The sequence below is a fragment of the Haliaeetus albicilla genome, chromosome 12, assembly GCF_947461875.1.
Source record: "Haliaeetus albicilla chromosome 12, bHalAlb1.1, whole genome shotgun sequence".
NCBI classification, from domain to species: domain Eukaryota; kingdom Metazoa; phylum Chordata; class Aves; order Accipitriformes; family Accipitridae; genus Haliaeetus; species Haliaeetus albicilla.
This window is the reverse complement of record NC_091494.1, coordinates 12,483,041-12,510,803: the sequence shown is the minus strand read 5'-3', so window position 1 is coordinate 12,510,803 and position 27,763 is coordinate 12,483,041. Positions and strand designations below refer to the sequence as shown.

At 38.3% G+C, this 27,763-nt stretch overlaps 1 protein-coding gene across 3 annotated transcripts; it reads right to left on the bottom strand.

The window, feature by feature from the left end:
* Positions 1-429: 429 nt before the first annotated feature.
* Positions 430-27,671, bottom strand: SLTM (SAFB like transcription modulator). 3 transcript variants are annotated; one of them, XM_069798105.1, is made up of 21 exons: positions 27,429-27,671; positions 26,544-26,631; positions 17,590-17,663; positions 17,113-17,298; positions 16,625-16,672; positions 15,577-15,604; positions 13,745-14,213; positions 13,131-13,180; positions 11,019-11,137; positions 9,295-9,444; positions 9,095-9,204; positions 8,927-9,006; positions 8,412-8,503; positions 8,025-8,188; positions 6,790-6,964; positions 6,056-6,180; positions 4,177-4,347; positions 2,984-3,298; positions 2,377-2,515; positions 1,439-1,596; positions 430-1,083 (listed from the first exon to the last, which is right to left on the bottom strand). In XM_069798105.1, exons 1-21 carry the CDS (start codon positions 27,621-27,623, stop codon positions 975-977), a joined length of 3,045 nt encoding a protein of 1,014 aa, XP_069654206.1. In that variant the 5' UTR covers positions 27,624-27,671; the 3' UTR covers positions 430-974. The 3 variants fall into 3 exon arrangements, with proteins under 3 accessions (XP_069654206.1, XP_069654204.1, XP_069654205.1); XM_069798103.1 differs by having other exon boundaries at positions 8,846-9,006; positions 27,429-27,669; XM_069798104.1 differs by having other exon boundaries at positions 8,846-9,006; positions 17,599-17,663; positions 27,429-27,669.
* Between the last annotated feature and the right edge of the window lie 92 nt (positions 27,672-27,763).

The following is a 27,763-nucleotide window of genomic DNA, read 5'->3' as shown; positions in this document are numbered from 1 at the left end:
AATGTTAAATAAAACCACAAGGTTTAAAAGATGCATCTCTCTTGCTTGAGACCCCATCAGTGAACACTTGCAGGTATACCTGAACAAGACTGCATATATAGAATTCTCCAACCACTGTATGCAAAGTTCATTTGTGGTAGTCTGGTTTAAAAAAAACAGTTGTATCAAAGTTCTGCTCTTTGCTTAGCAAAGCTCTGGCAAACTGTAAAATTATTTCTTTACTACCAAAAAATAAAGGAGCACTCATGGGAGGCCTAAGCTTTCTTGTGCTATCAAATTTGCTTCTACACTTTATATTCAGTAACAGCGAAGGAGACAAAGAAGTCTTAGTTGGAAGCTAATGGCACCCATGTTTTGATTTGCTATACCAACATGTCTGTTTAATTCTCTCTTCCCCAAAGACTTGTTTCAAAGACTTACTAGAAGCTATACAGAATATGAAGGTTTATTTCAAAAGAATACATTTGCAAGAATACACATAAATGCACTCAATGTAACAGTACCTTCTGCAAAAATAGGTTACATAATACCCAGTAATGAAAGAAAAATCTTATTTCTCTACAAATTAGAAAGCAGAGATAATAGCCTGGACAACCTTCAAAATGGAGGTTATAGTTGTGTATGTTGTGATAAGTAGCTAACTTTAAAGCATGACACCACAGAGCTAATGTTGGTAAATCAAACTACTAGCACACAGCTGCAAACTATTCTTTTATACAGGATTAACAAATATTTTGGTTCCAATTTGTTTTTACACAGCTCTAGTGCCTCAGGGAAAATGCTTATCAAAGATACACAAAAACTATCCAAAATTACAACGTAACTATTAAAACGCCTCCAAAATTGAGAGGAAAGTAATCATGTTAAATTAAAAAAATTTAACCAGGACTTCCAGACAAGATTTCCTGTTTTTAATCAGAGAAAGTTTACAAGAGATTTCAATAAGTTATCTTGAAACCAAGCAGCTGTAGGTCTTAGAATCTTCGTGGAGGTCCACCTTTAAATGGCTTAAATCCTGAGCCACTTCCCCTCTGCATGGAATTGCCTGTGATCTGTACAACTCTATTAATTGGTGAAGAGTTACTGGAAACAAAGGTTTTAAAAAAGTGTTAAGTTATGATAAGGTTCTAAACTCTTGGTGTACAGGTAAGAACACTGTTACAACTTATAGCACTCAACTGTTAAACCTGAAGTCTCAAAAGACACAAGAGACTTTGCAAGAAGTCACTTGCTTCTGTGCAGCCCAACAATACTGCCACTAGCAATACGACCATTGTGGAGCCATGTGCTGGCATGGAAACATGGGTTTGTATTTTGTGCAGCAGCAAACCATCCACAGAAAGTAATGCTGCTTGCACTGAGACTACTGTACTGCCTAATCATAACCAAAGCTTTAAGAGGTCAGTAGGGAACAGAGAGGAAGGAGTAGTTTTGGTACCTTGTATGTGGAGACATCATGCCACCTCCTCCACGGCCATCTCCCATTCTCCTTGTGTCATGATACCCACTTCCTTGAGAACTAGGTCCATGCCATTCTTTTCTTGGTCCAGTTTCACGACTATGGCGTTCAACAACATGTCTGTCCTCATTATAGTGCTAGTAAGAAAGTGATAGTCATTTTCAGAATGAAAGGCATATTTCGTTATCAACAGGAAAAGAGCTTTTCAAGAAAGTTAAGCTTACAGCTTATATATATATATAAATATAGAAAAGTCAAGCATCTTGTAAGATTTCAGTCCACAGGCAGCTAACCCATGCTTATATGGGTCCTGTTAAAAATAACTCTAAATAACAAAAAGACACTAATTTGCAATAATGACAGTGTGGGTATGCAGGGAGTGAAGTTCCATGAGCTCGTACTTTACTCCCAGTTATGCCCTGATCTCATATAATCAGACAAGCATGTTCCATATGGCTACAGAAAGAGAAAGACTATTTTTTAAAAATGCTTGAGGATCTAGTAGCATGGAGCAATTTAGTCTGTAGACTTTAAGGACAAATCTTACTGGTTTTTCTCTCAGTAGGACATTGCAGTTAACAATTACAATGATAAACTGCACTGAAAGTAGCAGGCAGTGTAAGGTTAAAACCCTGAAAACATAGGATGACAACAAATTCTTAAAAGTCCAATCAGCAACTCATTCAGGCATTGTTCTGATCTACCTGAAAGATGCTAATCATAAAAAAAAATTGGGTATGTTTTCTGCAATTTCTAGGCTTATTAAAAAACTCAACAAAAAAGAACCTTAAAAAAACCTAACTTGAAAATACCCAGGATGCTTGCTAATGATTTATATCATGCTATATGGTCATTTTTCCAGCGTGATTTTGCCTTTTCCAGTCTCTCATGCACACAAACACAAGAAGATGACTCACTTGTCCTCCACCTCTTTCTCCCATCACGCCTCGTTCTCCTTCCCTGCTTCCATACCCAGAAGCACTGCTACGGCTACCAGGAGGTGCACCTCTCACATGTCCAGACACTTCTCTTCCTGATCGATCTGGCCTCTCACCTCTGTAAAAATTGCTTTTATCAAAATTTTGCTTTCAGTATAACAGAATTGGTATCAAATCATAGCACATGTAGACTTTGAAGATTCCGTTTTGTTTCTCAGGTTCCTAGCAACTTGCAGTTAGCTTCTGAGAAATATTCTTTTAGATCTATGTAGCTCTCTAAATAATTAAAGCTTACAGGTTATTGGTTTACATCCGCATTCTTGCACAAAAGCCTCCTTACTGTATGTTGCTACACACGATTAAGAATAGACTGCTGGGAGTCAGCATCAACTTTACAGATGAGGTTTAGCATATGTGACAACCTACACACAAATTTTTTTCTAATGCTTTTGGGAAATGACTTTGCCATTCTTTAGGAAGTGGTCTGTTCTGTCTTTACACATCAGTTCTTGAGGAATTGCTACTATGGATAAATTCTGCAAGAATCAGTACCTTCACTAGTTTGTTGGTTACCCAGCATATTTACCTGCCGTCCCGTTTGTCTGTGTTTATGCTTCCCTCACTCTTCCAATTTGTTTGTCTAGGTGGATTTGAACCAGTCTCTCTTGGATGTCGACCATGTGGTATTTCAGGTCTGTCATGAATTATCACTGTTCTTCTTTCATCTCTGTCTCCTCGCACTTCTCGTCTGTCTGTATCTCGAAGTTCACTTCTTGGCTGTGGTGGTTCATTTCTTCTGGACTCACTGAAGTTCTTAGGATATCTCTCAAACCCTGGCTCTTCCCTTCGTGCTGTTGGGCGAGTCTTTTTTGCTTCACCTTGATTTACAAAACGTTCTCGCCTAAGTTGATAAAGTAGGAAAAAGTAATTTAGTTGTCTCCCATTTTCCCATTTCTCTGCACATGTAAGCACATGCATGAGTATACAAAAATAGTATTCATCTTTATGTTACATGTTTATTACTATCTATGTGGTATATAACTCAAAGATCCTTCCCACCCCAAATTATATTTATTTCTACAATTGTCATTTTGAGCTGAAGTTCTTGCAGCCAGTTTAACATTTCTTTATGCATTTATCTGTTCTCATTTTGGTCAGCTGAATTTAAGCAATTGTAGGGCCTCCTTTTTGCCTAGTATGAAGCAGACGGCATGCTAGATTTCTCAAGTTGGCTAGAAAATATAATTCTAATCCATTGCAGCATAAAAGCAGAAGTCCAGAAGCTACAATTATGTGGTCTTTATAACTGGTTATTAGAGATATTTAATGGAAACATGAAGTTGAGTCTGGAACCAGCACTTACTGCACAGTTGCATGGATCCTCATAAATACGACTCGTGCAAGTAATGCTCTCAACTCTCATTAAATCCATTGCTTTTAGCCTTGCTTCTTAAGGAGGTAAGTTACCAAGTAGGACAGATCTAATCCATCGGAACCCACTTATGACTAGATGTGAAAGAGGAATAATCGCAAAAATTCTGTTGAAACTTCACCCAAAAAAGAACACCAGGCAGCTAATCTAAAGTCCTCAGAGAAAAGCTGACTAGATTCCATGATATAAATGGCCGGCCCTGAAGATACAAGATATTTTAGGACACCACTGCAATTCTGCATCAAAACTGTATAAAGCCTTTAGTACCATTTTAAATTTTGAACAGTTAAGAGTGAAATACACAGAGGTGTTAGCAAGCAAATACCTGCCCTATTACCTAAACTTACCTATCAAAAGAAGATGATGGAACAGAAGAACCTTCTGGATATCGTCCTCGTTCTCTGTGATCAAAATCATTAAACCTGTTCTGCTGGCGACTGTAATCTGAACCGTGACTAAAACGTGCATCTGTATCAAGAGCCATCTTCTTATTCTCATTCCAGTAAGGATCATCTCTCCTTTAAGCAAAGCAAATGAACCCTCAGTTACATGTATCCAAATCAAGGCCTAATATACTGAGAAATGAGTCAGTTGTCTGTTTTAAAGACGCTCATTTAACCTTTGGAAAGCCACTAACAAAAGGTAGACTCTTTAAATAGTAGTGAACAAAATAATTTAAGGAAAAGAACCCTAAGACGCCCCTCTGTTTGAAGTTGTCCTGGTTTCAGCTGGGATAGAGTTAACTGTCTTCCTAGTAGCTGGTACAGTGCTATGTTTTGAGTTCACTATGAGAAGAATGTTGATAACACTGATGTTTTCAGTTGTTGCTAAGTAATGTTTAGACTATAGTCAAGGATTTTTCAGCTTCTCATGCCCAGCCAGCGAGAAAGCTGGAGGGGCACAAGAAGTTGTCACAGGACACAGCCAGGACACCTGACCCAAAGTGGCCAACAGGGTATTCCATACCATGGGACATCCCATCTAGTATAGGAACTGGAAAGTGGGGATGGGGAATTGCCGCTCGGGGACTAGCTGGGTGTCGGTCGACGGGTGGTGAGCAATTGCCCTGTGCATCATTTGTACATTCCAATCCTTCTATTACTACTGTTGTCATTTTATTAGTGTTATCATTATTAGTTTCTTCTTTTCTGTTCTATTAAACCGTTCTTATCTCAACCCAGGAGTTTTACTTCTTTTTCCCGATTTTCTCCCCCATCCCACTGGATGGGGGGGAGTGAGTGAGCGGCTGCGTGGTGCTTAGTTGCTGGCTGGGGTTAAACCACGACAGAAGTGCAAATTAAAGAAATAAAATAGCAATAAAATAGGTAATAAAAATCTAAGCAATAGTATACCATGTTGGGCAGTTTAAAAGAAAAAACAAAACCCCAACAAAAACAACACTGTAGCAAGATTTTGCCTTGAAAGTAGCCTTCTAGGAAAAAAAAAATTGCCCTCTAGGGGAAAAAAAAAAAACCACAACAAAAAAAACCCACCCCCAAAACAACCACCCACAAATCAGAACAGCTTTTTCAGGAAAGAATACTGTAGGAAACATCACAGCCTTGCTTACTAGAAACATTCAGGTACAGTCTCTATGATAAGAATATGAGATACGGAAGTGTATCATCAGTACCCTTGAAAAATGAAGCTGTCTTTATTCCTCTGGTGAAGAAATATTAGTGTTCTGCTACTGTATCTACCATGACAACTTACATTTACCTTCCATTGTACTACTGATATGTCAATTTTATGGCTAAGGTCTCAGTCCTATTCTTATAATCAAATAAGGATCAAAGCCAGGTCAATTCATGTGGCTCAAACAGCAAATAACAGATGTCATCAGCTTCAGGAAAAATTAAAAGCAATCACATTGACTTACTGAACCATCGATTTACCAGAAATGTGAATTCTTAACAAAGTAGAAGCTTGAAATTTCAACCATTGAGGCAGAAGAACAACTTTTCTCAGCAAATGCACTGAATTGTGTTACGCTCTTTTCATACAGTAAGAATTAATTCAGGGGATGCTTCTCTTATTTCAAAACTCTCTCCTACACATAAGGTGTGTTTCACACACTGGGCATAAACTGATGTCAAAAACAAATACCAGAAATCCAGTTCTTCTGTGAAGACTTAAGGTACAAATGCATTTTCAAGTCTGACACAGGGCTGGTAGCTGTTTCTTTTTACTAAGTGCTGTAAAACAACGGTTTGAGAATTAGATTACCTGTGATCTACATCACGTGGACGTTTCAAAGAATTCCTCTTTTCCTGTTCATAACGAAGTTGCTGCTGTTGTCGACGAAGTTCCTCCCTTTCACGAGCAATACGCTCTGCTTCTTTTCGACGTTCCTACCACGAAAGGGAAGGGTGAATAAACACAACAAATAAAATAGCTCTTGATTAGAGATACCTATAGAAGAGTTAGCAAGTATACGGAATTAATACTTGATCGTTTTCTATTAAAGGCTATCTGATGTAATTAATCCTTGGATAGCAGCTCAGATTAAAGAGTATAAGGAATACTTGTCTAAAAAAAAAGTAGACAACAGATCTGGAGAAGCTATTGCCTGTTAGAAATATCTTCGGGTAATTTCTTGTATTGCTGCTGTATTTGCTACCCAGAAACACATCTCACTAAGTTTGCAGTGACATTATCTAGGAAAAAACCTAGTAAAATAATGGAAGGCTAGTATGGGCAATATGATCTGCTGTACTTCAGTTTTAGAGACAGAAACATATAGCCACCGCATAAACCAGCAGCAACAATTTGCCGTCAAATTACTCACAGGTCAAGCAAACAAGATAAAAGATTACTGTTGTTGTACATTGTGGATTATGTAATGTTTGGTTGGTTCTTTTATGGGCTGGGTGGGCAAAGAGAAAAATTCACCTTAAGTGCAAACTGGGTTATACTCCAAAATGATATTGCACTACAGTCCAAAATATAAATGTGCATACCTGTTCAATACGAACACGTTCTCTTTCCAAACGCTCCCGTTCCATTCTTTCCCTCTCTAGTTTTTGCCTTTCAATTTCTAATCGTTCCCTTTCTCTCTGCAAGCATTCTTCTCGTTCATGCATTATTCGTATGCGTTCTCTCTCACGACGCTCCCTCTCAGCAATTTCTCTTCGCCTAAAGGGGAAAAAAAAAAAAAAAAAAAAAAAAAGAGGTAGCAGAAACTGATCTGAAAAATTTTCTCATCCAAAACTAACATCACCTTAGGCACAGACATTAAAAACAAACTATTTGAGAGTAAGCTCTTGACAGAAGTCTTGGTATCAGAAGTCTATACTTTTAGCCCCAAGTAGCCAAACTGGTTTTAGCATACTCTACACCATTTAAGCAGACAACAGATACTAGGAAAAGTTATATCAAGAATCATCAGTCTTGACGTATTTTATGCTGTACTCATATTTCTATGTTGTCATCTGGCAGACAATAACAACAAAGAATATGATTTGGATCTTAAAAATAAATGCTATTTTAGCTCTTGGCCTCTTCAAGCTAACAAAACATTTACTTATTGGTTTTTGTCCAAAAATAAGACAGAATAACATGATCATTCCGACTTGCATAGGTTAGGTATACTTGTCAACAGCTTCATTTTGCTTTCTTCTTCCCATCCCCTATAGTAGCAGGAAAGGCATTTTCTCCTTTAAGCTTTACGCTTCCTGGGAATTCCTTTGTTTAGGGAAATCCAGCTAACAAAACAAGTCATTTAACTATCCTTTGCAAACTTTTGGCCATATGAAAAGAGTAGAATAGAATAGTGTAGCCATTTAGACCTTTTATTTAAAGGGACAAGATTGTATTATGCTTGATTTGTCATTTAGATATACAACAGTTCCCCGTTTAAAAACGAACCAACCAACCAACCCCAAACACTATTTTTGGCCGCATCTCGTAGCCAACTTCTCATCTTTTCAAAAAGAGAACTGGCATGCAGTAACACTTATGAGATACAACCCCCCCCATAACAAACACTACGCTAAGTGTGTACATATATGGCTATTAAAAGATCAAACAAAAATTTTGGAGTCTTTTAATTCATATAAAGATACTGTTAGGTAGAGTCCCAGACTTTAACATCTGAGTAAAAGGCTTGACAGAATGCATTCTGATTAGATTTCTAAATACAGTATCTGATCAATTAATGTATAAAATAGCCTTTATCAAAAAGTTGAATTACTACCTTCGGAGTTCAACAGCTCGTCGTATTCTTTCCAATCGAACCATGTGTTCTCGCAATCTCTGTTCCTTCATCTTTTCAAAAGGCAAGATATCCTTTCTACCCCTGTATTCCCTGAATTTCACTTTATCTTGAATAATACGCTCTTTGTTCCTCAATATCTGTGGCTATAGATAGAGATTACAATGGTTATTTCAGAAGTCTCATTCATTTAGGGAGATTTCTGGATGCTATGTTCAAGTATAATTAACTACTTAGCTATCCCAAAGCATACAAAGCTTCTATCTAAGCTTAACAGTTTGTGATAGTTTATTGACTCTTCAGTGAAAATATCAACTGTAAGGTAGTATCAAACCAGGTAAGGATTACATCAAATCTATAGATACTTACTTTATCAAACCTTCCCCTTCTAACTGTCCTAGTGTGGCCTTGATCTCCTTTTGTTTGGTCTAAAACTACAACTTGACCTGGGCTTTTACCACCTAGTGAAGGGGGGAGAAAAAAAAAAAAGAAAAAAAAAAAAAGAAAAAAGGTTTAAAACACACACACACATCCCTATTTGCCTATTACAGATTTTCCTTAGTGATATTTCTAAATCTCTAAATAGAACTGTTACTGGTAGAAGCATACCAGCACGTCTCTGTAATTAAGTAGTAATATAAAATATGGAAGCTTTTACATCAGCTCTAAAGTAATATATGTTACTGGAGTCTAAAAAAAGAACAGATGTTTAATTGTCTGGTTTCCAGTAAGAGCAAGAACATGCCCCCAAAACAAGTCAGACACACAGATTCAACAGGAGGAAACATGGCTATATTGCATACTTATTCTTTTCTTTTCTTCAGTTTTTTTAGTGGATTCTTGATTAGGGCCACTTGCTCCATTATCACTCTTCTCATCTTTACCTTCTGTTTTCTTGGCTTCTTTACTTTCTTTTTTTTCAGATTTCTCAGATTTCTTTTCTTCTTTTTTGGTTGATGGAGTTCTTGTTAGGAAAGAAACACATAAATGCAATGAGGAAAATTCAACTTAAAGGATTTTCACGACTTCAGAAGACATGTGAAATTTCTTACTTGCTGGCTTTATCACTTGATGCAGTCTTTTTATCTCCCACGCTTCTACCTGAACCAGATTTCTCATCACTTTCCTTCTTCAACTCCTTTTTGGAAGGATCGCCTTTCACCTATATTTTTTTCCAAAAGCAAATGGGTTAATACAGATTCTTGCATAAGATGGTCTATTTTGGGAAAAATTTTCATTTTATTAAACCTACTTTCTCAACAGAAATTTGTTGTCCATGCAGCTCTGTTCGATGAAGATGTGCAATACACCTAGCCACTTCTGTACTAGAAGACATAGTTACTATGCCGTAACATTTTGCCCCTGGGCTTCGTGCATTTGTGACCACCTTTGCACCAAGTACCTACATAAAGAGGTAAAATTTAAGTTTTGAGAGAGACATTTCTAGTAAGGAAGCAATGGTATTCCAATAATATTTTTACCCTAGTATATAAAACCCCAAACAAACAAACAAAAACCCCACCCCACTAGAAAGACTGACATTCCAAGTTTTCAAAAAGCATCTAATTCCACAGGAAGCTGCAGCTTTGAGAACTTTATCCCAACTTTCACATCAAGCCATATTAATGCTTATATCCTGTTTTGACCAGACACATTATCTAAATGATTCTTTTGACAGCTACTGTCAAAACTCGTTCACAGAAACACCACTGATCTGAATTTGACAGTTCATCTCTGACAGATGAACCCCCACAAAAAAGTCAGCAGCTGCCAATTAATGGCAGGAAGGTATACGCAGTATTATGTGGTAACTTAATAAGGGAGCCAATGTGTCAGTTAAGCAATTTTAGCAACCAGCTCTCTGACACCTGCTTCTTGAGAAAGCATTAAGCTTTGTGTTCCTGCTCCTTGCTAAAATTCCTATGACTACTAGGTCCAGTCTTCTTGATATAGTCATGCTCTAATGCAACAATTTTATCTTTCTAGCAGCCTGTAATGGTAGAGTCATTTAAAAATCACATATTTCCCTATTAATTTAAAACTGGGAAGCTAAGTAAATACAGGTACCAAGCATCTTTACAGCAAACACAGCCAAAGAATTGGAAGTTTTAACAAAATATACTCTCAGGTTTCAATACTTGTGAAGGCATTAAATAAAATCACCTACTAAATTCATAAGAAAAATCAGATATCCAATAATCAGTACACATACTCGATATTCACAGTGCTAAGGTTCTAACTAGTTCCCAAGATGCAATAATTTCATAACTGCACAGGCTTATACAAACACTATGAATTCACATAGTTATCAGCAACACCTTTGAGAAAATGAGAACAACTGCAACAAAAACTTTTCAGAAGACTGCTTAGCTTATATGGATTCTGCATTGTTCTATGGAATTTGTATGTTAAATTAAACCAAAATCCAGGAAAACAGACTTAGTTTAAGCAGCCTGTAAAAAAATTCATTAAGTCATTAAAAGAGTCCCCGAAAGAACAGACATTAACTGTCACTTTTTTTTTACCTATTTTTCCCCATTCATAAGCCCTCAGAACACATTTTAAAAACAAGTCTCCCAAAGCAGCATGTTCTATGAAGACTGTTTGTATTACAATTTTACTGGTTAGCACATTATCTTACACTCACGGTTAAATACAGTTGCTGCAAGAGAACATTATTTAATTTTAAATAAAACTTTTTCAACCCAGTCCTGACCAGTCATATTTGTAACATATCTATTGCCTCTATCTTACCTCAATAGGAAAAAAAAATTCTTAGAAAATTAACATATGGTTCTTCCTGTATGCACGCACTCTTACTTTACATGCTGAAAGTACTGGGTTTTTTTTAGATAACACTGGTCAGACATTTAATCTCAGACTTTTACTTAAATCAAGTATTACTCAATTTCTGTAACTGAATAGAGGAGGGGGGGAGACACACACAACACACATGGTATCACACCCATGAAATACCTTTCCATATTTGCCAAAGAGATTTTTCAAGTCAGCAGCTTTTGTGTTGGAAGAGAGTCCGCTAACCCACAGGTTTCTAGTTGAACTTCCACTGCTACCACTAACACTGCTTGCACTTCCTGAAACAAGTTTTACAAAACAGCCAAAAAATTAAGGAGACAAAGATACCATGAATATTGAACTAAACTCTTGCTGAAAAGAGAAACTTAGCCTGTTACCTTTAAGTAACTGTTTATCCGGTTACCTTTCTTGAAAAGACTTCTATATAAAAAAAATATATGCCATAAGATTTCATTCATTTAGCCATGTATTGAAACCAACAGCTTGGCTAACTCATACCCAGATGACAGAGCTAGAAAAACCATACAATTCTTTGTTAAAGGCATGCTTTACCCCTCATTTGGGTATGTACATTTAGCTTCAACTTCTGGTTCTTATCAATAACTTCCATCCAAGAAAATTTTTTTTAGCACCCAACATTTGTTCTTCATCAGTACATCTTTACTCACATTAACAAAGAGATGGCAGAAAGGTAAATAGGGGAGACTTAGTTAATCCTAGCCTCCAGAATAACATGGTTAATTTCCACAACTTCTTGAAGTATCTGCCCTGCATCCAAAGCAGCTTTTTAAAACTACTGCTGGATGTAGAACTGGATGCAACCCACCAAAATGATTTCCCGCATACTAAGGAAAGTACTGAAGAAAAGCTGGAGGAACATTATGTGCTTTAAACACCAACACCTCCCCGTCCCCCCCATATATTAGCCATTTTTGCAACAACATAGAACTAAGAACTGCAGAGATTCATGTAATCTTATTCCCAGTATCTTTTAGTCTTATATTATTTAGGTCAGCTTGTTGTTGTTGTTTGCTGCTAAATGTATGAACTACTTTTGAGTATGTTAAAACGTAGCCAGTCATACAGGCAAGACCAGAACTGGATCTCCAGCTGAACAGTTGGAAAATCTGGTGGTATGCAGTTTTAAAAGGTAATTTAACCACGTTGAGGAAAAAGGTTAGTCTTCCTTCTTCAACGCATCAAGATGAACCCAGGGCAAAAGGCAACAAACCTCAGTTATTGTCAAACCAAGATTATCTTGATAATCCTAGATATCTTAATAAACTGTGATACAGTTAGAATATCATTAAAGAGCCACTATACTGGCTTTGGCTATGTATTTTAAGACAGCCTCATGATAGTTACTATTACAGTTATATATGCTACATGAAAGCAGATTTGTTGTATCTTCATTTAATTTCATTGTAAGCATATAACTCCCATGAAAAGACATGCATCTACAGAAAACTGAATTATGTCTGTCACAAAAATTTCTTCTCAAAAATTCATTTATCAGGTAAAGTTCCATTCATCCATTAGTGATATGGAAGAGATTTGTGACAAAGGTTTTTGGCAGAGAGCTAGTAGGTAAAATAGGGAGACACATGAGCTTATACAAATGCATTTGTTCAATAATGAACCATCAGTATAACTGGTGATATTAATGTGCTCTTGAGCTCCGCTCTTTGAATTTGTAAGCATAATACAGGGGTTTATGGTAACAGATGGAAACTCCAAGGTAGACAAACAGGTCCAACTTTAATGCACTGAACAGCCACAAGTGCCATTTTGCTAGCTGGCATCTCAGCTCTTATACTTGGTTGAGAGTTCACTTTATTTAAAAATGAGCTAGAATTAAAAACAAGACAAAAAAATTCATTGGTGTTACGTTTAAGTACTTGCAATTATTTTTCACTTGTTCTGCGTATAACATCAATCCAAACCGTTGTAAGCTACAGCAGGCTTATCTGAAAATTACACCTTGTCATCAAAACAAAGACTTGGGAAACGTTAAGTGGAATTTGCTCCCCAAAATATTATGAAATAGGAGATTTTCATTGAGTTTTTATTTTTGATCTTACGAGGAATCTAGCATAAGGAGAAAAAAATATACAGACACATACATATAGCTAACAACTACTGTACTTCTAGCATAATTTACTACAGATGGACAAGTTCAATTATATAAGCCATTTTAGAACGTGGCAAGCAATTTCTCAAACAGGAAAGCATTTAGTTCAAGACAATACTACCCTAATTTGTAATAGTTACCTTTATCATCCTTTGATGTTGTCTTGCTTTCTTTAGATTCCTTAGTAGAGCTAGAGAAGCAAATTAAAAATCAGAAGAAAATTGAAAATACAGAATTTGATAAGTGTTGTATTTTATACTACTAATACTAATAGACAAGTTAACATTTCAAAAAATAAAAATAAAAAAGGGCTAGACTGTATATTTGAACAAATGATTCCCTTATGGATTCTTGCACTGATTTTTCCCCAAGATGCCTGAAGATCTAGATTTTCTGACAACTCTATTCAGTGGATATATGGCAATCTTCTCCAGATTTCAGGACGGGGACTTGACTTCATTTTGTGTTCTTAGAACTGATAGCTGTTCATTACCATCATCACAAGGACATTTAAAAAAATCGTCAATTTGAAAAAAATAAATAAATGCTGACAATTCGACAATGCAATCAGTAGGACATAGTGTCTATACGAAGATCTTGAATTTTAAAAAGTAACTTATGGCGGTCAAAAAAATCTATAGGCAGAAGCATAGGATACTAATTATAAGATTCTTGCTGCTACCCCCTTAATGTAGAGTGATCTTATTGAATGCTGGTACTCAGTATCGTAAAGAACTGACATAGAAAAACAAACCTCTTTGCTTGACCAGAGGCCCCAGTAGACGAGGGACCTTTCTTCAAAGTATCCTTTTCTTTGTCTCCAGATTCTGCTTTCTTTGAACTTTCTCTGGCTTCCTTCTTGACGGGATCACCCTTCACGCAGTCTTCCTTCTTACCATCTTTATGGTTCTCTGTCATCTCATAGTCCTTGCTTTCCTTCTCCAGGCTCTGTGAAATGGTATCCTGCCCATCCTTTGGCTTACTTGCTTCAGAATCTGTAATTTTCACATTTTTACCTGTTTCTAGGAGGTCATCACCATCAAAATCCAGAGTGATGGCATCTTCAGCCTGGATTGTAACCGATATGTTATCATCCTCAGCTTCTTTCACAGAGGTGTTAGCTTCCATCTCTTCGTGAGCCGTGTGATCAGCCTCAGCTAGGCTTTCTTCTGAAGGAAGAGGTTTAGATACTTCTTGTGTACCATCACCAGAACCTGCTTTATCTAAGAGGATTTAACAGGAATAAATATGGCAAAACAAGAAGTTTAAACAATTTCATATGCATAAGCTAGAATAGGACCTAGAAAATACAAAGCCAGTTATTAGCACTGATGGATCGTTAGAAAAAAAACACAAGGTGTATTAACACAAATATAAATCCTTTACCCAGGATTACTTATTCTTCATGGCAAAACACATTTTCTAGAGACAAATACCAAAACATTAGGAGGGAGAATATGGTTCCATCCTGGAGATACCCGTTCTTCATAAGAATTATCCATTTTCCAGTTTAGGATTTAGCGTTCCAGAAGAAAATAGTTGCTTTGGACGCTCACAGTTTGATTTAATCTGTCTTTGAATCTTCCTGGTTCTAGGACTTCTAACCTTCCCAAATCCGAAAGAATTACAGTCTTGGAGAATTTCAGCCAGTCTTCCACGCTGGTGTTGTCTTCTGCTTTTCCTTTCTAGGCAGTTGTTTGGCAGTCAAGTTAGCTGTACAAGGCTGCTGCAGAACGTGGAGGAGTGAGCTTTAATCCAGAGTTCGTAGACAAATGGTTCTCAGTCTTCATCCACTGGACAGATTTTCCATCTCAGTCCCACATAGGCATCTCCAGCCGTATTCTTGGATTTGCACAGATGAGACACTTCAGCCATGGGGTCCCTCGTACACATGGAGTCTGTAGTTTTATCCTGTAACTTCACTAATGTGTTTATTCCATCTTGTGTAAAGTGATGGTGTTCCATGTCCTTTCTAGTCCACAATACATAGAATCCTTAAGACTTCTGTCCAGGAAGTCTGTTTGCCTAAATGCATTACATTCCTTCTATAGTTTCACTAATGAGCACAGCTTAAAAAAAGGTAGCCACTCCACAGGTTTCCAAACACTTGTTTTACCATCCTATATACAACTGATATTTCTAAGTGACAGTAAGTCAAGCATATGATGGTCCATACATTTGTTGGGTGCTCAAGTTCAGTGTAAGGGTGTATTGTTTCACTCAATTAAACATCAGTTACTGCAGTGCAAGTTGGAAGCTTCTGCATCAAGACTTACCGTATATTAAAATCAGAGTCCTTCAATACTATGTTTTTTTTCATTAAGAATCATAGTATTACAACTATATTATACATCCACCACAGTAACTGATAAGTACTGCAATCAACTCTTAAGAGTAAAATAACTCTTAGGAGTGAATTAAACCCACTAACTGCAATGATTCCAGGTGCTGAGCTCAATAAGGAGACAACTGATACTTAGTACTGGAGACAAGCCTAGTATTAGTAAAGAGATTGAATATAACAGGAGAAAGCTGCCTGCTCTACCAGACTAAAGACCTCTGAACTCTACTAAACTTTAAACATACCTTTCTCATTTTCTTCATCTTCACCATCCTGCAAGAAAAGGAAGTCAAGACTAAATGTCTCCTACTTTAAAACTAAGCAGAACAGCTCATATTTTCCACAGAATTTCTATTGTATGAAGGCAAGTTAGTGAACTGAAAACTCTTTCCAAAGAAAATATGATCTAGAAATCAAGCCTGTGCATCTCCCTTATCAAATCACTGAAGATTTGTACAAAACTTCACTGGTATCTATCTATCTGTAATGCTTGCAGTTCGCAATTGGTTGGAACACACAGCTATTTTATTTCCTGCCCCCACCCGCCTTAACTCAACAGGACATTTCTAAACTGTCCCATGTCTTGCTAAAGCCTTCAGAATGGATGTCACACTGCTGATTACTACCTTCAATGAAATGCAAGCAATCCATCATTAGCTTTAAAAGCTTAGGACAGAAGTCAGAAACTAGGCAGACTTCCTCCACTAAGTACTTAAATATGAAACCGTGATTTTAATAGGTATTTACTTATTTATCATCAGCCTCACTGAGCAAGACATGCTATATGAGATGTCCCTTTTCAGACATCTATTCCATGTAACTCAGAATTAATTTCTGAACTTAAAGATGTTACAGATGTCAGTATTAACAACAACAAAACCCAACCCCAAACCACCCCCCCACCCCCAAACACTCTCCAAAAGCAAATATCTACATTAAAACAGGAGTTTTAAACTCCTGTATAGGCTGTATATACTATGTTAGCATTTGGCATAGCCCTCTGAAGTGTTTTTAAAAGAATTTGAAACATAGTGCTTGCTAGGTCTATGCAAGTCTATGAATACTCCCAAATTGTAGACAGGAATTTGCACTTAAATAGGACATCTTATTTGGAAATAACAATTATCTGCATTATAAAAAAAATATGAATGAAAGCTTCCCATACAGTTTACCTTTACTGTATTACACCATCTGACTCTAAGATGCATGCTGGAACAAAAAGCCAGTCTAAAGTGATCTTTTCCAACTAAATAGACATGAAGATCTGCTTAACAGAACTGATTTGGAACTTACATGGACAGTTGGGAAAGTGTAGTCTTCTATGTCTTGACCTTCATTTTCCTATAAGAACATAAAAGGGACTTGCTCAGCAAACTATTTGTAAGACACTTAAAACATTCGGAGAGTCAAGAGATTCAGTTAACTCAGAAAACATTTTAGTTACGTAGATACACACTCAATAAGGTCAACATCAATGGGCAGTTCTCATGACTTGCATCTTTCAGTTCAGTGTTCAGATTATGTATGTTGCTACTAGTACCAGGGAAAAGGACCTCTTAGGAACTCTGTATGGATTTGGTAGAATTTTAGCAATCAATGCCACATTTGTTTCAGGACTATTCAAACACAGGTCAAGGAGAACAGAAAGAAAAAAGTACCAAATTATCTTTTTAAAGATAAGCAAGAAACTGAAAAACTAGTTCTGACTTCCTAGTAATACAAACACACACAAAACCCGTACATTTTGCTGGTAAAAATGCATGTAGAATACAACAAAGTACCTGACTTTCAGAATCCTTTTCTGCATCTTCTGTTGTCTCTGCTGGCTCCAGGTCATGGTATCTTTTCTTTTCTGCAGATGGTAGTTCTTTAGAATTCAAGTTCTCATCTTCAACAGATTCTCTGAAGTCCTTTAATTCATCATTTCCATCTTGATCACTTGCATCTTGAGTCTCCAATTCACTTTCCTTTTGGTGTGAACAACAAATATTTGGCATAACTAAGGGTATTAGCTATATTCTGAAAAATTCACTGCTAGAATCACTGTTTCTGCAAAATACTATATCACATGCATAATAAAAATTCATAGCATATTTAAAAAACCCCACACCTTCACACCCTTAGGCATCACAGCTGTGAACACAGTAAAAACAATGCTCCAAATTTCCACATAAATTAGCGCATAGAAAATGGAACTTTTTTTGGTAAATAAAGCCAAACATTAAACTTAAATACAAACTGGGAAAAAATTTACATACTTTTATTACCTTGACAAAGGAATCATCTTCAACTGATGCATCACCAGCTAATTCATCAGCTTCCTGCTTTTTACCTGAAATGATAGGATATGCTAATGACTAGAGCTGCTACGTAGAGCAGACTTTCTTTCAATACTGACTATGTGTTGGGCCTTAGTTTTTTATTCTTGATATGCTCTGGTTTATCTAACTGTTCACTATAATATAACTCTCCCAAAATTGAGTATTTTTAAGGTGAGGAGAAAAAACGTCCGCCGAGTGAGCATGAACAATAATGCTATTGCATAAACAAGCAGTTACATCCAAGTTAGTGATTTTAATACCAATCCTACTTTGAGTGATAATGGAATTCAGGAGAACATTAAACTGTATGCTTCTAGAATTACTGGAGTCAACTAGACATTATGACTTAAGACTTTGGAAAGGCTTGCTTAATAGGATAATTAACATCACAGAGCAATTTAGGGACCTCTAAAGGTCATCTAGTCCACCCAACCTGCTGAAAGTAGAACTAAGTTCCAAGTGTGGTTGGATTGCTCAGGCTTTTATCTATCTGTGTTTTTGAGTATCCACAAGTATGGCAATTGCAAGCCTCTCCAAGCCACCTTTCTCAGTGCTTTTCATCACTAGAGGGAACAATGAACAGAAGAACTGAGTCAGGTGAAGCACTGGGGTTTTCTACATATTCTTTACTGCACTAAGGGCATGTTCCATTGAAGAATTCTGTTCTTCCAGCACACACACACTTTTCTCTAATAGAGATGCCGCTGTGGAGATGACTAGACACAGTTCCCTTTGGAACCCATTGCATTTCCTTAATCTTCTGCAAAAACAAGACTAAAGAACACTAGATATAAATATCTCCACACAAATGCACACTTTGTAGAGCATTCTGTCTCCCTGGTTCCTTCTATCAAAGATTAGCCTATGCAATGGTTTTCAGTAGCTCAAGGTACAGAAGCAGTTCTGTTAGGAAGCGGCTTTACTACCTTCTACTGAAACAGTGTCAATTCAAGATGCAAGCGAGATGGCAGTCATGATCAGCACTTAATGCTTTATTTTTTGACATCACATCTTCCCTCATCCCTGCATCCTCTAATGAATTGCTAAATCAGTTCTATAGATACTCAAAAGGAATAGAAAAGACAAACATAAGCCAAAGTTTGATACAGTATGGACATTTCTGCTACCTGGAATAGTCAATTTTGGTCAACAATTAATTTCCACAGTTTTTAAAACACAGTTCTTAAATTGCATTTCAAATCTGGAAACTGCTCAACTACAGGCCAAGAAGAGAGACTACTGTTTTGATTTTACTTAGATTCCAGTTGTTTTTACTCATTCCACTGAAAGGTGGAACTCTTGACAGTACTCCTATATACAGCATATTGTTGTTTTGAGTTCAGACGCACATTAGTCTCCAGGAAAAGACACATGGCAGAAATTATTTCTACAATTGCAAAACATGAGATCTAAACATTCAGATCTAAATACACAGAGACCTTGCTGCTGATTTTACTTCATTTAAAACAAACAAAACATTTCTGTTTTATATTGGTAATGCAATAGATTTGTGAGATTTTGGTGCAAAAAGCCAGCAGCATGGTATACTTAAGGAAGCTAGCTTTCCTCAGAAAGAGCAGTGCACTTACACTGGAAAGGACAGTTTTTGATACGCATCACAGCTGATACCTGAAAGCAAAACTAACCCAAATTTTGTATTACTATTTTAGCATTCTGTGATAGAATCTACAGCCACAGATATCTTCAATATAAATAAAAAGCAGTGAGAAACAGCAAGGATTTCTACACACATTTAACTGTTTTCCGTTTTACCCCTCTCACATTTCAGTTCTTTAGTTTGTTAAACCTGAAAGACCAATTTTTCCCACATCCCATATCCAGCCAGGCATATATAGAGACAGGCAAACACACACAGCAGATGCTAGACACATTTAGCAACTATCTAGCATATAGCTATTTAAATTCACTCATTTTGCCTGAGGAAATCTGGCAGATGAACTAGAACTCAGACTTTATAGGGAATAGAAAAAAAAAAAAAAATTGACAAAGCTACCTCAAGTTAGTCCCATCATTCTGCAATACCAACTAGAAAACTATATTTTATTGGCATGTTCTTATCAAGAGGAAGTTATACCTTTCAGTAATGAAGTTGTCCATATCTTTTGTTTGCTGCTAGATTAAGCCAGACAGGAATATATGTTTTCATTAGCCTTTCTTTAATCTGCCTGTCTTTACAGTAAGACCCATTTACTCGGAGTACCAGATGTATTCCAAGGTGTAAGAAAACCTCAACGATGACCTTCACTTTTCAGCTTCAAGTCAGAAAGTGGTAGGAAGTTTGCTTTCCCTCTCAGTTCTGTGTTTTGGGTTACTTTGATCTGGCTAGAGTCACATTGCTCAAAAGTGGCACTTCAAGGTTCTGATACAGATAGTTTTCAGACATTGGTACAGTAACTTGTCAAAAAGCCAGCGTCCACAAAAATTCAAAAGTTTTCCACACTGATACTTATTCACAATGGACTGCTGCAAGGCACACTTGGCTCATAATTTCACACAACTAATCAGATTGCAACAAACACCTTTCAGAAACTGACTGTTTCTGTTAACTTATTCAAGACCAGTATCACTTTGAGGAAAATAACTGGGATTAAAAGGTATGTTAACAATCACAGTCAGAACAGCTGGACCTTCTGCAGACAACAGGCATAGCAAGTCTCAAGTCACACAAGTTGTCAACACATGATAAATTTTCTGCACAGGTTTTTCTGTGGCTATTGAAAATGTCAGTGGTGTAAGCAGCACTCACCACAAATCTGGGTGCCTAACACCACAAGTACTAATTTACCTTGGAATGATGGCACTCCTTTACAAGCCATGCTCAATCCCTTTTCTGGCAATAGCAATTGCTACACACCATAAAATTGCAACAGACTGTTTACATATAGAATGAATAGTCTCCTTAGAAGCAAGCAGAAGATTTAGAAGATCTTTCAAATGTTGGTTTAACATTATGCAGGTTTAGCTTTCATCTCATTTACGAGCCTTACAGTAGCATAAGCTTGCTCTACCTATTCAAGGTCCTCTACATGAGAAATTCAAGCTGAGTGTATAAGAATTATAGAAGAGTGTATTTGGACAAGTCTTAAACAAACTAGACATCTGCATCTCATGCAGAAATAGAGTGACACACTCATCATAAAATTCTGGAAGAATTAGTGTTTGTATTTCTTCTGTTATTCCTGCTGAAACACCCAACAGGGTTCTGTCATACCTGATGCCAAAGATTCATCAAAAACATGGGATAGGAGGCAAAAAGGAAGAAGGGGAAAGAATATGTTTACAATGGAATAAACTCGTTATAGTGTTATTTAGTTAAGAGGTCTGCTGCGATTCAAGTAGTATCATTTGCCACAATATTAACAAAAGTAAATGATCCTGTTACATTTCTGTATTCTTAAATGGTATCATAGGATAACAAGAATATTTAAGTCTTCAACAGTGTCTGCAGGATACTGCTTTTAGTCATTTATGGTTTTTAGAAAGGATGTACTTCGCACAGTCAAATACTCTCTAGAGAATCACTGACTTGCTCGTAAGATTTGCCATCATTTGTAATCATATGATTAAACATTCATAACTCTTTCTAGTGCAGCTCATTAGAGACACCACTCACCCCCACCTTAATGAAATTACATAGGAAGTATTTGGCAAGATTACTTCTTCCTATCTGAGGGCACATGGAAGCCTTACCTACAGTTTGTTGTACATCATTTATATCTCACTTCAATAAGGCATGATATATCATAACTTAAACAATGAAAGCAATTTTCCAATATTGGAACCACCTATGCAAAGTGATTCTAAGGTTCAGTCTGCACGTTATTTTTCAAGTGTCGATTACAACTTACAATATCTTAAATTTCTATCATCAATACTGACTTCAGGTATTTTAGCTTAATAATTCCCTCCTGCCAGAGAAAAATTCTTTTCTACACATCATCTACTCATTAACATGCAAGAAGAAAGTCTAGTTTAAAAGGAATGCTCTCTTTACAAATAATTTACATACATCTTTCCTCAAAAGACGGAATGTATTCAATTCCTTATAATGTACTCTGTCTTGAATAAAACACTTGAGAAAGAGTAGGGTATCAACAGTTGGTTTAATCTTGACAGAAATACTTAAAAGTTTGCAGGGATATATAGAGTGATTGAACACCACTGGTCACATACCTAGGAATAATAATAAATTAGCAAACCTACTTTATGAGTCAATTAAGACAGACATGCCTTGTAACATTAAGAGGCCGAACTAGCAGTGCAACAACACTGTGTGCAAGGGCACCCCCCCCCCCCCAAGAACATTTGGAGAAGTCACTTTTCAATCCTTACTATTTTATTCAGCAACTGCAAAGCAGATCAACAGAACCAGCCACTGAGAAGCAGCAACAAAGTAGCTACCTGCTTGCCTTGAAAAATAAAAGAATTTTAAAAAGCAGGTCAACAAAGATCAGGAAGAAGATTAATTTAGAAAATTTATTCTGAAAAAAAAATCATTTAGAAAAAATTGAAAACTCAGGTTACTCAAGATTAAAATCAAGGCATTTATACTAGTACCCTGCAGATCATGTCATGTATGTAACATGGCCATAAGACACCTATTTTCAGTGCAGTTGAGAATCCCTATCTTTCTCCAGCAATGATTCATTGGGCAGGAAAACTGATCTACCTCTGGACAAGCTTGCCGCACAGCAGAGTGTTTCAGAAATCAAATCACAGAACTATAGTAACACATGTTAACAACTCAGAAGAAGAAATAATGAACTGACAGTTTGTTAAAATAGTTATTTTAATATTCCTGAAGAACAGATGACATCATGACAAATTATTTCCCCGACTCCACTCTTCTTTTGAAGGCCAACAGTATACAACTTTATTTTGTTGTTTGTTTAAGTAACTAAACAGTTTTAATAAAGAAGTCAAAATTATTTGGGCAATAGTATAAGCCAGCCACTGTCAGCTGTCAGCATCTGATCTCAGAAACAGTATTGTCAAATTGGAAATTCAGTCGGAAACTAGAGGGGTACTTAAGACACGAAGTAATAGGTGTCTAACTGGCTGCAGAAACCTGAAGAGCAGCAAATAAATGTCTTTGCTCACATTAATACTCTGAGGTTAAAATTGATTAGCCTAAAATCTGTTCTTCATCCACACTAATTCCAAAACTTGACAGAAAAGTAACTTTCAATCACCAAGTTATGATGTATCAATATGCTACAATATTCTTTACTACAGATACTTCAAAGGAACGTTCACGTCAGAAACATTTGAAAAATATTTCATGCTAGCAGTAAAGTAACTTCCTCTAGATACCAGAATAAGCAGCAGAATGTTCAGGCTTGAAAAGAACAGCTTTTTCTAAAAACTGTAACCTTTTTACAAAAAGAGAAATTTGTCCATAGCTACTAAATTCGAGGGTGGAGAGGCACAGCTGAAGCAATTAAAGATGGAGTACTTGGTATTTGTTCCATCTTTAAGCTTTCAAACTTTAATTGGCAAAACCAGCTGATCTCACCTGCATAACTGTTCTGATTGGCTGTTCTGCAGTTCTTCTTTATCCTGAATATGAAATTAGCTTCTGGAAAAAGTGTTAGATTTTGACCAACTTTGCATACAGGATTGATCAAGGATTCTTGTTGGATTACAGCATCCATCCACAAGCATTCTTCAAGTAATGATGCAAAATTCTCCAATTATATACTTTCCCAATGAAGATCCACATGGCTCCCTCTATGTCATCTCAGTTTTGGGCAAGTCAGTAAATGCCCTATTTTAAATACGACTCCTTTTTCATACAATAGCTTATCCTGCAGAACTTGGTAAGGGACACTGGCGAGCTGCTGTTTGTTTTGAGAGAAATAAGGTCTACATTCAAACACTTTAGTCAAGACCTTATTCTTCTAGTCATGGTGTTTTACAGATTTTCTTCCTACCTCATAGCAAGTTGGCTTTGTATCATCATTGTCAAAAGCTTGTCACAGTCCAACAAAAATCTGCAGTATATACTCGGTTGATAAATCAATTTATCAGGCCATCACGAAATTCTGTTTTATGAAAGCAAATCCCATTCTTAGGCTCATTCCTATTCTTCTCCATTTTTGTCAACATACACACAAAAAAAGCAACAAGAAGGAAAACAAATATATCACCACCCCCCCCCCCCCCACTATTCCCCCTCTAATTCAGCCTGCATCAATACTGCAGATCAATGTTTTCTAAAAGACAGTGCTAGGGAATTAGACATTTCCACAGACCTTGAGAGTTGCAATAAAACTGGCTACAAAAGACACTCAGATCTAGAAATGGTAGCCATCTGACATTGTTCATGATTTTTCGGAAGGGAAATCTCCTTCCTCCCTCCCATTCACCTCTCTGGCTGCTGTGAGGAGGTTTATCCATTACTCCCACTCCCTGGCCTTTTCTAAGGCTGTATTTTCTTTGTAAATGAGTATCTAATATTCCTACCCTCCTTTGTACAGCAAGAATATCATGGGGAAAAAAATACCATAGGACTAGTGCCGTTAATTTTATCACTGGACAGCAGTAAAATAATTAAAGACTCATTAGTATTAGTCTGAAGCTGTGGGGCAGGGGGAAAGCATGCATTAGCAAAAGGCCTAGAGCAATCTGTTGGCAAAATCAGTAAAGGATGCAACACTGCTCATAGTGAAGAGCATGTACAAGCACAAGGAGGATCAAGTTAGGTAGTTTTAAATGAAAATTCAGTCCTACTGAATTCAGTTGATGGGCACGCATCCCTCCCATGCCTTTGAAAGTTACCAATGACACATTAGGGAAAGGATTTTTGAAGCCCTAGATTTCCAAGTTTTGAGGGACACTTTCTGGTTACTAGTAACATATTTCAGCAGAAAGCACCAGAGAGGGAGATGACATCAGAATCAGCAGTTAACACAGACAAGGAATAGTTAAAACAAAGAATATATTCTTTCTTACAATTAGAAGTAAACCAGTAAGATCAAAAAAGATTTTCCCTAGACAAATTAGTGAGTTTTTCTTGTTCCACACTTTAAGATTAATACAGCATGAACCTCTCATGCTTTTGGCGCAAAATTTGCTCATAGGACTTTTGTAATCCAAAAAGTAATGAGGAAAAACTCTTGCACTTGCAAAGTGAGCAGGTAACAACTTCATGAAGATTGTATTTTACTTTGAGATTTAGCAAGAAAGTATATGTCATGCCTTACAATTCAATTCCACAGAAGAGGTGGCAGGGAACAGCTACTGAAGCCCTCCCTCAGGCAGCAGCATCACTAGCAGGCAAAGTACTTTTGCAGAAGCAAAACAGTATAACTAAACAAGAAGCTGGTTCAAGAACATTATGCACATCATGACATTAGTTTGGAGAACAGGAGGATGAAAAGCAGCAGATAAGAAGTGTTGCTTGCAGAGAACAAGTAGCCATTTAGATCTCTACATGAAAAATCATGGAAGTGTTTCCTTATTTAGCTTCCATGTAGTTTTCTTAAGCGTCAGTTACCTTTTCAGAGTAGGGAATAAAGTAATATCACGGAAGAAAATGAAACCACATTGTGAAACAGGTTATTTCCTTTCACTTTTCTACTGTCAAAAGCACAGATAAGTTATTCAAACTTTCTAAGCAGATAGATTTTATTATTAAATTCCCCATTTGCAGCACCAGACAAAAGCATGAATAATCACTTCCGCCACAAACCTCAGCCTAAGACAAGTGACAGTGGTATAAGATTGAGCATTTCCAAAACAGGTATCTATAGCACATGTATGAACATTCTTAGCATGTGCGTTCAGTGAAGAATGCTATGCATAAAACAGACATTTCCTTTCCCAGTATAACTTGATTATGGATGCTCCCAGAACAACAGAAAACAAAAATCCAAACAAAAATCTCCCAGAACCCAAACTTACAAAACAATATTTAAATACTTATGCAAAAGAAAACAGAGCCAACACAATCACTGCCAAACAGATTGGTATAGAATCTAAATAATTATTTTTCACAACAGAAAAACTAAAATCTCTTAATTAGGCATTTCACAGTAAGCCTTCAGAGCCCATTCAGGAAATCCATATTTGTAAGTCCTGTCTTCACTAAAAAGTATGCTAGTAAACCCACACAATACAGTCCTCTTCAGGCAGTGACCCCCTACCACATAGTATTACTGCAAGGGTGGTGAGGCACGGGAACAGGTTGCCCAGAGAGGTTGCAGATGCCCCATCCCTGGAAGTGTTCAAGGCCAAGTTGGATGGGGCTTTGAGCAACCTGGTCTAGTGGAAGGTGTCCCTGCCCATGGCAGGGGGTTGGAACTAGATGATCTTTAAGGTCCCTTCCAACCCAAACCATTCTATGATCACCGTACACTCATTACTAGCCTAAATCCAGCACCTTCTCACGGCTAAAGAACCTCTTAGTTCTCCCCTTGCTGTTGCACAGATACTCTTGGACAACGCAGAGATACCCATCCCTGGCACCAGAGCCGCACAGCAGTTCCTATACCCACTTTCCACCTGTAACACTCCATGTTCAGGATCTCTGTTAACACAGCATATTCCAAAAATCTCACAGATCATCTAACACGGTCTCAGCACACGCAGCACAAGTCTCCAGGATCTGCAGGCAGTACAGCCACTACTTCATAACACATGTCTTAACCCACCCATTTTCCATATATATCCAGCATCCCTATACATTGCCTATATACATTGACTGAAAACAGATGAGTAAGGCAAAAGATGTCTTACATGACACGAGTCATAAACAGTAAAGTCACAACTGTATCCTAACTACAGGCCACAGTTCCATGCTCCTTCTTTGAGGTGATATATGCAACAAAAACTGCTTAAGAACGTAATGTATATGAAGAGATCTTAACCTTTGCTTTTAGTTGGTTTCTTGGTGGGTGTGTCAGCTGAAACAGTTATTTCAATATTATCTGGATCGCCTCCTTCCTCTTCAATAGCCTAAATGAGACAAAAAAATACAATTTTTAGCAGATTTCAGTGGGAAGCTAGACAATTTGACATCAGTAGAAGTCAGTGAGCCAAACAATCGTTTTTGTCCATCTCAAAAATATTTTATAAAACACTTTGGGTTGAACCTTTCACTTACAGCTGAAGGAGATGGGGTGAATGCTAATGACAATGTCAAGATTTTAAGCTGTTAAAATGACGTTTTTAAAGTACAGCTTATCAAGGATCAGCACATTTCTCACTGGAAACATAACACTAGCAGGCCACTACGACGTCCAGGATGACATTAAGGGCAGCACAGAAAAGGAGGCAGGGAAGCACAGCAACCCTACAGCGACAACCGGCCCCGGGGCTCACCCCGGCGACCGCCCGACCAGCTCCAGCGCCCGGGGCGGCAGGAGGGCCGCAAGGCCGCAGGGCAAGCTCCGCCGGCCGGCCCGGGCTCCGCCAGCTGGGACACCGAGCCCGGCCCGGCCCGGCCGCCGCCCCACAGCCCGGTGCCCGAGAGGGGCGTGCCGGCCTGCCGGGGCCACGCGCCGCCGCCGGCTCTGCCCGGTCACGGCAGACCCTCGCCCCTCCGCCGACACCAGCGGCGGCGCGGGGAGAGGTCCCGGTCCCGGTCCCGGTCCCGCCCCCCACACCGGGGGCAGCCGGCGGGGCCGCGAGGGCCCCGCCCCCCGGAGCCGGGCGGCCAGCGGCGGCGGACCGGGCCCCTCGACGGGTCGGGTCGGGCCGGGTCGGGTCGGGCAGGTCCGAGCCGGCCCCCGCGGCCTGTGCCGGCCCCTCACCTGCTTGAGCCGGGAGATGAGCACGGTCTTCACCCCGGTGATGTCCAGGTTGCGCCGCTTCAGTTCCGACTTGAGGTCGATGACCCGCAGGTCGGTGATCTTCTTGCTCTCGGTGGGGGGCAGCGCCACCGCCGCCGGCGCGGCGGGTGCCGCGGGAGTCCCCGCGGCGGCGGGAGACGGGGCGGCGGCGGCCATTTTAGAGCGACTGAGCGCGGCAGCTGCACGCACAATGAAACCCCCCCCCCCCCCCCGCCCGGCCGGGCCGCCGAGTACCCGGATGGAGGCCGCGGCCGACCTGGAGGCGCGGCGCAGGCGCGCTGCGGCTCACCTGGTCC

Coding starts and splice junctions, on each gene's coding strand:
- SLTM (XM_069798103.1), bottom strand. CDS start 27,623: ATGGCCGCCGCCGCCCCGTCTCCCGCCGCCGCGGGGACTCCCGCGGCA. Junction 6,181..6,789: donor AACGTGTTCGTATTGAACAG/GTATGCACATTT, acceptor CTTTCGTGGTAG/GAACGTCGAAAAGAAGCAGA. Junction 3,299..4,176: donor CCATCATCTTCTTTTGATAG/GTAAGTTTAGGT, acceptor TTATCAACTTAG/GCGAGAACGTTTTGTAAATC.